The sequence below is a fragment of the Rhipicephalus sanguineus genome, chromosome 1, assembly GCF_013339695.2.
Source record: "Rhipicephalus sanguineus isolate Rsan-2018 chromosome 1, BIME_Rsan_1.4, whole genome shotgun sequence".
NCBI classification, from domain to species: Eukaryota; Metazoa; Arthropoda; class Arachnida; order Ixodida; family Ixodidae; genus Rhipicephalus; species Rhipicephalus sanguineus.
In genome coordinates, this window is record NC_051176.1 from 301,298,091 (window position 1) to 301,309,811 (window position 11,721).

General features: G+C 49.4%; 1 protein-coding gene across 1 annotated transcript; it reads left to right on the plus strand.

The window, feature by feature from the left end:
• The first annotated feature begins 323 nt into the window (after nt 1–323).
• On the plus strand, nt 324–10,387 carry LOC119388370 (uncharacterized). The gene is made up of 4 exons (XM_049413107.1): nt 324–515; nt 6,936–7,001; nt 7,060–7,368; nt 9,924–10,387. The coding sequence occupies exons 1-4, from the start codon at nt 324–326 to the stop codon at nt 9,999–10,001; spliced, it is 645 nt and encodes a 214-aa protein (XP_049269064.1). The 3' UTR covers nt 10,002–10,387.
• The last annotated feature ends 1,334 nt before the right edge of the window (nt 10,388–11,721 follow it).

The window sequence follows — 11,721 nt, forward strand, 5'->3', positions numbered from 1 at the left end:
CAAGAAACACTGCGGAAGAGGTCTTGGTGGAATGAACAATTTCCATCTACAGAACAAGTTCGGAGGGGGGGGGGGGATAATCATAAGCCGGTATCTACTGGCGTGATGCGCAAGCGTTTTCACGGCCCTGGAGGCGACGTTCACTAGGTGACGGCAACAAACGACAGTCTGCGGGTGAACGCTGCTGTGTAATCACTCCTCCGAACAGTTTCTTGCTTCGTGGCCAGTACAAGTGTGACGAGGCCCATTTTCGGCGGCGCCTACATGTTGTCCTCCTCTCTTTTCCCTTTCCAGGTGGGCTTGTGCTAGTGTCAGTCACTGCCATGCCGACGCCGGAGTGGAGGAGGATATCAGACGAAGCTTACTTCTCTGATCTTCTCTATCCTTGCAGTGATGACCTGCCTCAGGTGCAACCCGCAGGTCCACCCACCGATACGTTTGCCATTGAATACGTGAAAATACTTGGCGAGCGAACGACGGCGTGCCTAGGGCACGCCAGCAAGCTTCTGTCCGTGGTAAGTGGGGTGAGACAGCCACTGATTTTGCTGCACGCGGCGCTCTTCCATATCGCCTTAGCTGCAGCATAGTTTACACCATTCCATAGTGACGACTAGATATACTATTGTCTTCACAGGATTGATTGGCAAGCTCTCGCCGTATCACGCCATTTCAAAATTAACTAGCTGCTTGTACGGGCACGCATTTTCACCTTAAAGGGGCACTAAAGTGAATCAACCAATCAGTTTAGACATAAATTATACTCTGGAGACTCTTCTGTCGTTAATATAACCACCATAGGTTTATTATTAGAAGACAAAAGCGAGATCAAACTTTCATTTTTAAATTTCGCGCCCAAATCTCCGCCAGTGACGTCACGTATTTCAAAGAGTTCTGTCGTATTTTCGCCACATGGGCTCAAGAAATTTCCTGAAACTTGGTGTGTTAAGCCTTTGGCCCCCTCAGACGATAATGTACTTCATTTTTACCCATTAGGAACGACGTAGGCACTAGTATATGCCGTCAAAATCTATGACGTCAAAGAGATTTGTGCGGGATCTTCAAGGTGGCGTGGCCACCCGCATTTTCTTTTTGCGCGTTTTCTCGCTTACCAAGTGTCTTCTCGAGGCGAGCGTGGTGATGTGGTATTGTGAAAGAATGGTTAACCACGGTCGCTCGATGAAAAACACGGTGCGGCCTGCCGCGTGGAGCAGATACTGCGTGGCGCGCCTAGTGCTCCGGGCTGCCGCCGCGGCGCCACCAGTAGGGGAGCCTCTGGGGAGACCGAAAGCGAGAGCGCCGGAATTATTGTGGCGGGTCGCGGCTTGACAGCGCAGCTGCTATGCGCTTGTTAGTTTTTAAAGGGATACAATGAACTTGCTATAGCGTTAACGATATTGGTAATCGCCCTACCGAATGTGCGTCGGCGATGCTTCAACCTAAATATAGCAAGTGTTAGTTTTATCTGAAGTGGTTGCTCGTGGGAGTTGCGATTTTTCGCGTCATGTTTTCCCTCTTTTGTTGCCGTTGCGCTGTTGACCCTCGATAACGTATGTCTGTGCTACAGTTATTTTTGCAACAGGAGAGTCGCTCATTGACAGGTGCGGTTGTATTTCCGGAATGAGTGTTGCTCACACCTTGGAAACAAAAGCATTGGGAACATCAGGGGAGTCATAATTGCTTTAATGCACGTGCGTGAAAAAAGGATCACTGTGTTATTTGGAAACACAGGCGCAGCACTTTCCTAGCCAGAAGTTTTTGCGCCAAGTTTACGAGACGCTCAACAGACATATTAACATTTCTTGCCCGGTTGGCAAGAAGCCCTCGTAAGAGCTTTCTGATGAAAACTTTGCAGACTTCCATGGCGTGGTCGTCCGGCCCGCAATTTCACTTTCAGCACTTCCATTGTCATAGAGAACAGCTGGTCACCTTTCAGGCATCTCGTGAAAAAATACCCGACAGGAAGAATATATGTGATGTTCACAAGCCTCTTAATACAAAACATAGTAATCGGTTTGCCACTTGGGGTACCGCTGTTGAGTGCTCTTCTTCACCACGGTCAACGAGACCAAAAAGTTTGTCGACTTGTCGGTCGTATACCCTCTGCTGTTTGGCCATCTCGTCAACGATCAGGGAGCCGAACGCTTCTTGCTCTACAGTGAGACCCTCGAATTCGATGCTCCTTTATCAACGAAGTGACGCCGATTTCGCCTGTTGAATGGCCTACATAGTTCTGGAGCTTTGAGCGACAAGGGAGCTTAAAGAGATTTCTGGACCTTGAATGCTCATAACCTTTGTTGGAGCATGCCTTCCAAATTACACATTCATTTAGAATGACGTCGCTGTAGCGGGGCTTCTTCGTCGAGAAACTGCGGACTTGGTTTCTAAGGAAGTCGGCAGTCTTGTAACCTTGCGCTGCACCATTGAGCACCTTCATAAAACAGGCAATGTCTTTGTTAATTTCATAAAGCTGTGCGCGCTCCTCAGCCTCATCCACTTTTTCTTGAAGGGGCTGCAGTGCTCCTTTCATACGAGCGATCTTCGCTTGGAATCAGCGCGTTTTTTTAGCTTCTGTCAGTTTAACAAGGTCGAATGTAGTTTGACATGGTGCATCTGAAAATGATGCAATTTCAACGCACGTTTCATTCCCTAGTTTGGAGTTGTTGGGCGTCGTGGCTTCAGTGCTGTCACTTGACGAGCCATTTTGGCTAATGACAGGCCTGTCTTTTGAAGCAGTACTGTCCGAGCACTCGGCACGCGACTGCGCATTATCGTCTTCTATTTCGAAGCGTGGCCGCATCTTCCTCGGAGAAGGCGTGCTCCTCGTGCTCAACGTTATTAGAACAAACTCAGTTTCAAAGCTCCGTATCTCCGCCAGCGGAGGAGGGTGGTCCGAACGGCGGTCGCGAGAACTAGCGGCGCTGCAGTTCCGTCTTGCGCCACTATCGGCGCGTCGTCTGCTGCCACGGCATAACGCTGCGGTCCGCCGCGCGCGGCAACTTTCTTATTGTACTAGTTAGGTGGATACTTAAGTGGATATGCATAAGGTCGTCTGTATGCATTGGCCCGCGTGCGTTGTTCATTGATTGGCTAAGAATCGATGTTCGGTCTATATTGCCACGCCCACTTCTTGTTTTATTTTGATGTATTCGGGTTTGACCAGCAAGGACTGTTATCAACGCTCGACGCTGTCCGCGAAGCAGTGTTCGAGAAGCTTCGCGATTGTAGTAGATCGTTTTGGTAGGATTGCGCGCCGCACACGAATGTTCCAGCTTTGTCGAGAGATAACGACGCCACCAGCGATATCGCTGGAAAGTTCGATAGCGCCTGTATAAAAGCCGACGCGCTTGACCGCTTGTCAGTTGATCGACGCTCTGTTCGCCGCTATCAGTGTATTGCTGTAGTTTGACTTTCAGTTTCCGGGCCACAAGTTCGGCCAAATAAAGAGTTTCATCTCGCACCTGCTGACTGCTGCCTTCGTCGTCACGACCCTGTAACAATATTTGAGCTGTCTACTTCGCGCTTAACTTCCAAGCATAGAAGTTTCTAAGCGAATGAGGGTTTTCAGCGTAATTTTTATAACTACCACCACAATTTTAGCCGCTGACGTCTTATCTAGACCAAGAACAACCCAACACGTTTGTAAAAGCCTTTATAGTGTACAAAGAAGCGTACTTACTCGAGATACAAAAACGTTCTAGAAAAACAGTACTCATGTTGTCTACAATTTATTGAAAAAAACTTTCTCTAAAAACATCACCAATTCTTTGCAATGTTTACAAGACACGTTTTCGCGACGGTTAAAGGGATACTGACCCAAAATCGGAAAATTTTACGAGAACTCGGTAAATGAAATCACAGTGTGCGCTTATATCGAATAGATGTCGTCTCTGAGCAATGTTTTCAGGGGATAGTTGTATTTTTGGTGTCTCATCTTTCTACGTCGCATCTTTCTACGGTGCCTTAAACAATTCGAACAGATCGGCCGTGATGCACCGAGCCGTTAGTTATTCGCGCGTACTCTGTCGCTAGAAGAGTCGTGAGTATTCAACTCCAGTTTTTCAACTTCACCGAGCAGATGTTTCATGCCTGCAGCACTTCTTACACTGTACGACAGCCGTTTGCGTTTCGTGTTGTAGCCGTTCACTACGCAGTTAAACTGCTCGTCAACTAAAATTATCTTTTGCACAAGTAAGTCTCCGTTTTCGAAGCAAAGTGTGGGATTGGGCTAGTTGGTATTTCATTATTAAACTGCTCAGCGCAAAAAAATTTGACACGGTACACATAGAAAAGACTAGGACCAGCGCTGGTCCTCGTCTTTTCTATGTGTACCGTGTAAAATGTTTGCGCTGAGCAGCGCGTTCCCGAGCCGGCGAGTGTAAAATATTCGGCACATCTTGTTCGATAGCTCGTCGTAAAATCTCCCGAAAATCCACTGCTTTGAAGGCATAGCGACAGCTGACAAATGATCGAATGTCAGTGTGATGCAACTCTAAGTCTCGGTAGCGTATATAGGTAATCTCCTGCCTTTCGTTTTGCTGTTCTATTTCTGGCGGCTCCTCCAAACTGGGCACTGGGCTTTCGCGGGACGCCGTGCGTTTTGGGGGGGACTTGCGCCTAAACCCCGAACATTTTGGCTTTGAAATGTGGGGTGGAAGTGCTGGGAACAAGCGCGGCACGGCACCGGGCGCGAGTTCCCACTTTTCACGTGGGATCAAAACTTCTTGTCCCGCAACGACACGACGATAGTGCTTTACAATGTCGTCACTCTCGAAATGAACGTCGCAGACCTTGCATTTCGCAGTAAGCTTTCTATCTTTGCCATGCCCAGCTTGAATGGCGTGGGGTCTTTTGGAGATCCGAAGAAGTGTGAAGCGGAGTCGTCGTTGCGGTCAACGTTTGTTGCGGTAGCCGCTCTTGCTGCCCTGCGCAAAGCAAGGCGGCATACCGCACTGAGAATCTGTTCGCCCTCGTTACACTTCGTACATCATGCACGTGTCTTCGTACAAGACGCTAAGCCTGGTCAAGAACAGTCGCAAAAATGACGAGCTAACAAAGCGCAGACGACGCTGTAACCCACGTGCGCTCGTACATCGGCGGCGCCGATCACAAGCGCCAGCCGCTGGAGCTAGACGTGACTGCAGCGCCACTAGTTCTCACGACCGCCACGCGGACCGCCTCTCCGGCGGAGCTTTTAAACTGAGTTTGTTCTAGTAACGTTGCTCGTGCTCATGTAGCTTAGATAACCGGGGAACACTGTCGGCACAGCCGTTGGCAAAATATCCTCAACTTCTCCGTCTTCTTGTAGCCCGGCTCCATAAAATGCAAGGCGCACACCAGGGACCTGTCATTCGGCTGCCATACTGTTCCCTTCCGGCCGGGTCCTTTTCACGGGAAATGTTTCGCAGCCATGCTGCCCTGCGTTCTGCGTTACTGGGAAACTCGTGGTAGCGTATTTGCGGGTCCTTCGATGCATTCGTGGAACACAACGGCACACAACAGTTGCGCGGCATTTTGCCTAACGCATAAAATATCACACATATGCGCAAACTGTCGTGAGTGACACTCAGTGCGAGCGATTCATGTGGAGAAAAACAACCACTATCTCGACCTACCCGCTGAACGCGCGCTCCTTCCCGCCTGCGCGTCGCGTGGAGCTCTCCCTTACTACTGGCGCCCTCCTAGCGAAATGCGGCGACAACTGTCAACTCCGCTTCCGCGCTCTCGCCCATTGCCTGCGCCGCGAGATGCGACAGACCGCACAGTATGTTTTTCATCGAGCGGCTGTGGGTTAACTATGAGAAATATCATTTTTCTCTTTAGTGTCCCTTCAATAAGAATAGGTATACCGCAATATTGATCTAATGTTGTGCGCCGCTATAATTAAAACTCCCAAGGCGCTTGTAATTCCAGAGCGCGTAATGAACCGTAGACATCCTGATCGGCATGAGTCGTGGGCTGCGGCTACCAGCCCTGTCTCTTGTTACGCTCCTGGGGGCCGTAGTGAAGTGCTTCCATCTAGCGAAGAGGCCGCCACAGTCGCCATCCCTTTCGCACGCTTCAGTAGCCTCAGTTGTGTTGAGTGCCTCAGGCAGCACTCGCCACTATTGAAGCGAGCTAATGAGAATGAGGCCCATTCGGTGCTCGGGGAAGTAGTCTAAAATTATCAGCGTACGTACCACGAACTGCTGTTGCGACCAAATAACTACACGGCGCATAATGCATGACAAATTCGTGGTTCGGGGCTGTTGCCGTATATTCGCGGAACACCCGAGTCGCTGCATATTTGCCACGCCATAAATATCTCTGTGCTTGCTTTGCGTGACAGGCACTACGCTGTTGCGCGCTTTGCGTACTTGTGGGCTTTGCGTAGTGCCCGCAAAGCGTTTCGTCTGTTGTGATCTTGTGTGCTTACCTTGACGGGGATGCCTAGTTGATGAAACATTCTGGCAAGGTGCACGGTAGTTTCCTTTGAGTTCGCGTAAGGTCACCTTGTGTGGCGTAACGTTACCTTGGCTGCAGTGACGATCGCTTGGAACAGCTGTTGTGACGTGACTCTCGTCGCCCAAGCAGCGTGCGTGGCTTTTAGACGAGTGGCCTGTGCTAACGTCTTTTCTCGACACTCGCCTTCTGCAAGGTCTGTCTTCCCTTTCATTTCTCCTAACTGCTCTATTAACATACGCTTTCTTTCAGAGCATCGAAATAACAATACTGTTGCGAGGAGATTCAAGAATGGGCCTGGCCTAGCCTGACGCTTTGGTTTAACATGGCTGCATTTAGGGGGACGTGCTTGCATGCTCGAAGGTTCGTCGCGTGCAGCTGTCTCGCTTGGTACGTGGCTGAGAGCCTCTTGCGCCGCAATATTGATGTGAGCGCGCTGGATCATTTTTGCGCTGTCTGCGATGTCTGTACTGAGCCGCGCTTTTTCTCCCCTGTAGAATCTGCCGCAAAGCTGCTCCACCCTACAAGATGTCATGGAAGCGCCGGACCAGGTCACTCTGCAGGTGAGCACATCGTGTGTCCTTATCGAGGCGGTGCTATGATTCCCCACATCACCCGCAGAGTCTGAGCCAGGCGCAAGCGTTGAGCAGCTTGTACGGCTTCCTGGTGAGCCACGCGGCGTACGCCTTCTTCGTGAGCGAGCAGGCCGAGAAGTACGCGAACAGCTCGTGTGCCAGTCCCAACGAGCACACGCTGGCCGAGAACAGCCGCACGCTGGCAGCCCAGCTGCGCGACTTGCTGTGCACCATCAAGCTGACGGCCAGCGTCCACGGCGGAAACGTCGAGTTCGGCGCCTCCGAGGAACGCGTGGCATCGCTGCGCGTCTGCGACGAGAGCACTTGCAGCAGGAGGCTACTCAGGGACTGCCAGGTATATAACCGAATAATATTCCGCTAAATTCATCTCGTTACGCACCACGCGACTCACGGCGCAATAGACCCCCGTAATTGTGACATAGCGCGGCTTTCCCGCTTAGAGCGCAATAACGCGGTTCGTCTCGCTACCGCGTCTGAAGTACAGCGCCGCATTCAGCCGGGAGCTGCGCGCAATGCCAGTTGGCAGCAGCTCGTGGGAAAAAGGAAGCGCAACGGCGCCTTCACTTTGCGTCACCCATCAACGTCACCGATGAGCCGCACTTCGTGGCGCCACTCAGGTATAGATTGAACGAATAATTGCACGCGCCCGTCTCTTTTGTTTTCTTTTTGTTTAATGGCCGTGCTAATGTAGAAACATGAAATCAGACTTTTACAAACTTTTGTGACGACACACTTCACTTTTTCAAGTAATCATGCATCGTATTATTTGTAAGTAAGACGTTAAACAATTTAATTGGTTTTACCAGTGAATTAATTGCTTCATTCAGTGAATGAACTTTTCCGTGCCCATGCGATGCGTTTCAAGTGAATCAAAGGGACTTTGGCAGTTTCTATCTATCTATCTATCTATCTATCTATCTATCTATCTATCTATCTATCTATCTATCTATCTATCTATCTATCTATCTATCTATCTATCTATCTATCTATCTATCTATCTATCTATCTATCTATCTATCTATCTATCTATCTATCTATCTAGTTGGCATAGGAGCACATGAGCGTACAACGAATCTGATTGGCAGGTCATAACATAATATGGCATGCCTACGCCTGTTGTATGCGGGCACGCGCCACACGTGAAAATAGACATTCGATCAGTAATACGTTCTGGTAGGCTAGTTGGTTCATAGCGATAAACTTTCTTAAACTGCGCGAGAAGACGAAGACACAAGTAGGAAAAACATTCAGAAATACCACGAGCGCAGACTGCCAACTGTTTACTTTCTGGAAAGCAAGGGACATATTTCAAGCCGGAACCCGTACACGTGACCAATCTTTTCAATCTCTGCTGTGCCGACAAATTTACTATCATTGCTGAATAAGAGTGCATCCCCAAGATAGCGGCCAAACGCACATCGGAAAGGCGTGGTACCAATCTAACACGTGGTACTCACGCGCTATCTTGGGGATGCACTCTTATTCAGCAATGATAGTAAATTTGTCAGCACAGCAGAGATCGAGAAGATTGGTCACGTGTACGGGTTCAGGCTTGAAATATGTCCCTTGCTTTCCAGAAAATAAACAGTTGGCAGTCTGCGCTCGTGGTGTTTCTGAATGTTTTTCCTACTTGTGTCTTCGTCTTCTCGCGCAGTTTAAGTTTAAATAGACATTGAAACTTTCGTGACCTTGCGTGCTAAACAAGCGAAAGACATACCGTTTGTTATACTCGGCGATTTCAATGTAGCAGACAAATGCTGGCAAACGTGCTTCAACGGCCTTTAGCCAGCAACTGCGTGGTATAGATCGTGGATAGATATAGTATATCAACGGTTGACAAACAGCAGTTGTCGCGGTGGCGCTTGTATAATGTCAGTTGTGGTTGCAGTCCTCATTATAGCTATGTAATAAACATTACATATGTACTCCTATGACTCAGCGAGCTGCAGTCTAGTGTTGCTCGTCCCTGCGCGAATACGCCAACGAATCCTGCACTATTGGCTTCAATAAAAGTGAGGTCAGTGGTGTAGCGTGAGTGCCGAGGGCCATTACCTCCCACGCGCCAGTGCAGTCGAGGTGCCTGCACACAACTACTGAATTTACAGAGAGCCGTCTAACCACCTTGTAACACTGGGCTCAAAGCCTTCAAGTGCGGCGTAGACTCGCTGACTGCTTCAGCGAGTCTACGTTTGCGCAGCTTGCACTGAGTCGCGCAAGGCCGAGGCAGAGCAGAGCTCGTCGGCACGGCTGGTCGTGGCTTGACTAGGCACACGTGAAATCACACGCGGACGCACGCAGTGCTCACGTGATCACATTGTAAACCACGAGTACTGGCTAGGTATCGGTCGGGTTCGATTGGGGATTGCTTGGCAATCACTGCACCAAGTAGATTGATTACCTTATTTATCTTAATTAGCTTAATTAGGCTAATTAGCTTATTTAGCCTAATTTATATATTCGAGGCTTGGTCTCGATTAGCTTGCATCTCAAGTCATCCTAGGCGTTATTAACTAATTAGTCTAATTAGCACTAACTAGGCGCAGACTTAATTCGTCTTATTTGAGCTTATCACGGCTCATCTTGCCGATCTCGACATGACTGGGTGCGCCATAATTTCAACTCGTCTCAATGAGGACTAACTAGGCTTTGACTTAATTAGCTTATTCTTGCTTAGCTTATTAGGTTTTATCATGCTTAACTAGGCGCAGATATATGCTTAACTTGGCTTTACATGGCCGCGCCATCGTGATGATGATAATTTCTTGTCTACATCGCGGACCGGACAAACGGCGGGCAGAAGAGGCGGGAAAATGAGGGAGCATTTAGTTGCAGGCTTGCAGCGCTCTCTGATGTCGCATGAAAACTGAGGCGTTTACTCTCCACACGCAGGTGGTGGCCAGCGTGGCAAACGTGCTGCGCACCTTGCAGCGCTATCTCATGGGCTTACAACCAGACGAGGCGAGCTGATGGTGTCTCGCATCTCACCTAGTTCCCCTACTCAATTTTCAAGCGCCAAAGACGGTCGCCCACGTCTAATGCCTGCGGACCCTCAATCTCCTGAGAACTCTGCCCCGGTTGGGATGCAGGCCAAGTGGGAGACGCTCCTGGCTCTGTTAGCCTGCGCGCGTGCTCTGTTTCCAGAAGGACACCTTGTGCAAGTGTGTGGATGAGGGCGGCCTGAGTCTGTCCTTTGGGGTTGCGTGTGTTCACAACTCACTATTTATTTTGTCAGCGCTCATGACTACCATCGTCGACTTCCATCTGTTCGCCGTTTTGTTTTGTCGCGTCATTCTTGTATTTATTTATTTAAGCCTATTTATTGTGCCTAAAAGTAGATATAGTGACGAAAGTGGCTACCGCCAGGCCTGTGCTCATCGCAATGCCTGACGTTTCTCTTTTCTCTATTAAGCGGAAGGCCGGAGCGCAGGGGCGTAGCCAAGGGGGGGGGTTGGGGGGGTTCAAACCCCCCCGAAATTTTTCAATTTTGCTTGCGTATATATATATACACACATACAAACGCACGCACGAACATACATAAAGTATGGTTGAACCCCCCCCGAAAAAAATTTCTGGCTACGCCCCTGCCGGAGCGTGTGTCGCGATTTTTTCATCAATTAGAGCCAAGAAGTTGCGTTGTCGTAACTAACATGAATTCGTTTCTTGGCTCCACTCAGCGCCCTAGCGAAGACAGTAAAATAGAAAACTTTCTGTTGACTTGGCGCTTCGATGTTACGTCGACGCCACAGAGTACGTAAGGGTTGTGTTCTGAAGTTCCATATTGTATATTACTCGCGTTCGTGAGGCTCGAATTTGTTGGCGCACACGGTGACTGAGCAGCCATCGCGTTTTGCTGTGTATGGCTGCTGTGATCCCCACTAGCTGGAGCAGCCTTATTGCCATAGGTTCAGTATGAGCTTACATTGCGACAAGAGAACCACTGCAGAGGGCAAAGGCAGGGGGCTCAACCAGAGGAAAAATCCGGCACCCTGCTCTGAGGGAAGGGCAAGTTCAAAGATAAGCGAGAGAAACAGGGCATGCACCACACAGTCAGTATTGCGAAAAAATTTAGGGAGCTTTATTTGAAGGCCGTAATGAGTAACACGACATGAAGAGCTCGACAAGCAAGGTGCATAAATCCTTGAGTGATACTAAGCTGCCGTGTTGACGCCTAGCGGCACGGATGTATTATTCGCCACAGTTCGACAATTACCATGTTTCCCACAGCCTTAACCAGAGTCGAGTCTGCAGGCGCTGTTGTATTTGCTATGTTGCGAGGCTGTGGAGCGGATATGATCGGGGCTGAAGGTTTTCTTTCGATACGTTGATCTTTGTCTAAAAGACGCCAAAAGTCTTCTTTCTAGTTAGTCTATTGGCAGTTGCCGTTGGATGAAAATAGCACACAACATTATTATCAGTATTATCTTTAATGAGAGATAAGTGCAGCACTGATTGTTGGCGGGCCAGATGGTACATACTGAGCTTGAAACAGCGCGCCGAGACGGGAGAGAATGTATGTGTGCTCCTTTCCTTTTTAGATGCGAAGCATCTTATGAGCGAGCTTGATCCGGTGGCGTCCGCGTTCGGTCGCCTTCTCTCCTCTCCTCACCCCGCGCTGCAGCCTGTAAACCCACTTTCTCCTCTCCCTCCCCCATTTCGTCATTCTCGCTTCGCTCCCGTTCAGATGAGT

Bases quoted from the DNA above. Each gene is read 5' to 3' on its own strand.
- LOC119388370 (XM_049413107.1), top strand. From the start codon at position 324: ATGCCGACGCCGGAGTGGAGGAGGATATCAGACGAAGCTTACTTCTCT. The intron at 516-6,935 runs GTAAGTGGGGTG...TCTCCCCTGTAG, and splicing joins CCAGCAAGCTTCTGTCCGTG to AATCTGCCGCAAAGCTGCTC. The intron at 7,369-9,923 runs GTATATAACCGA...CTCCACACGCAG, and splicing joins GGCTACTCAGGGACTGCCAG to GTGGTGGCCAGCGTGGCAAA.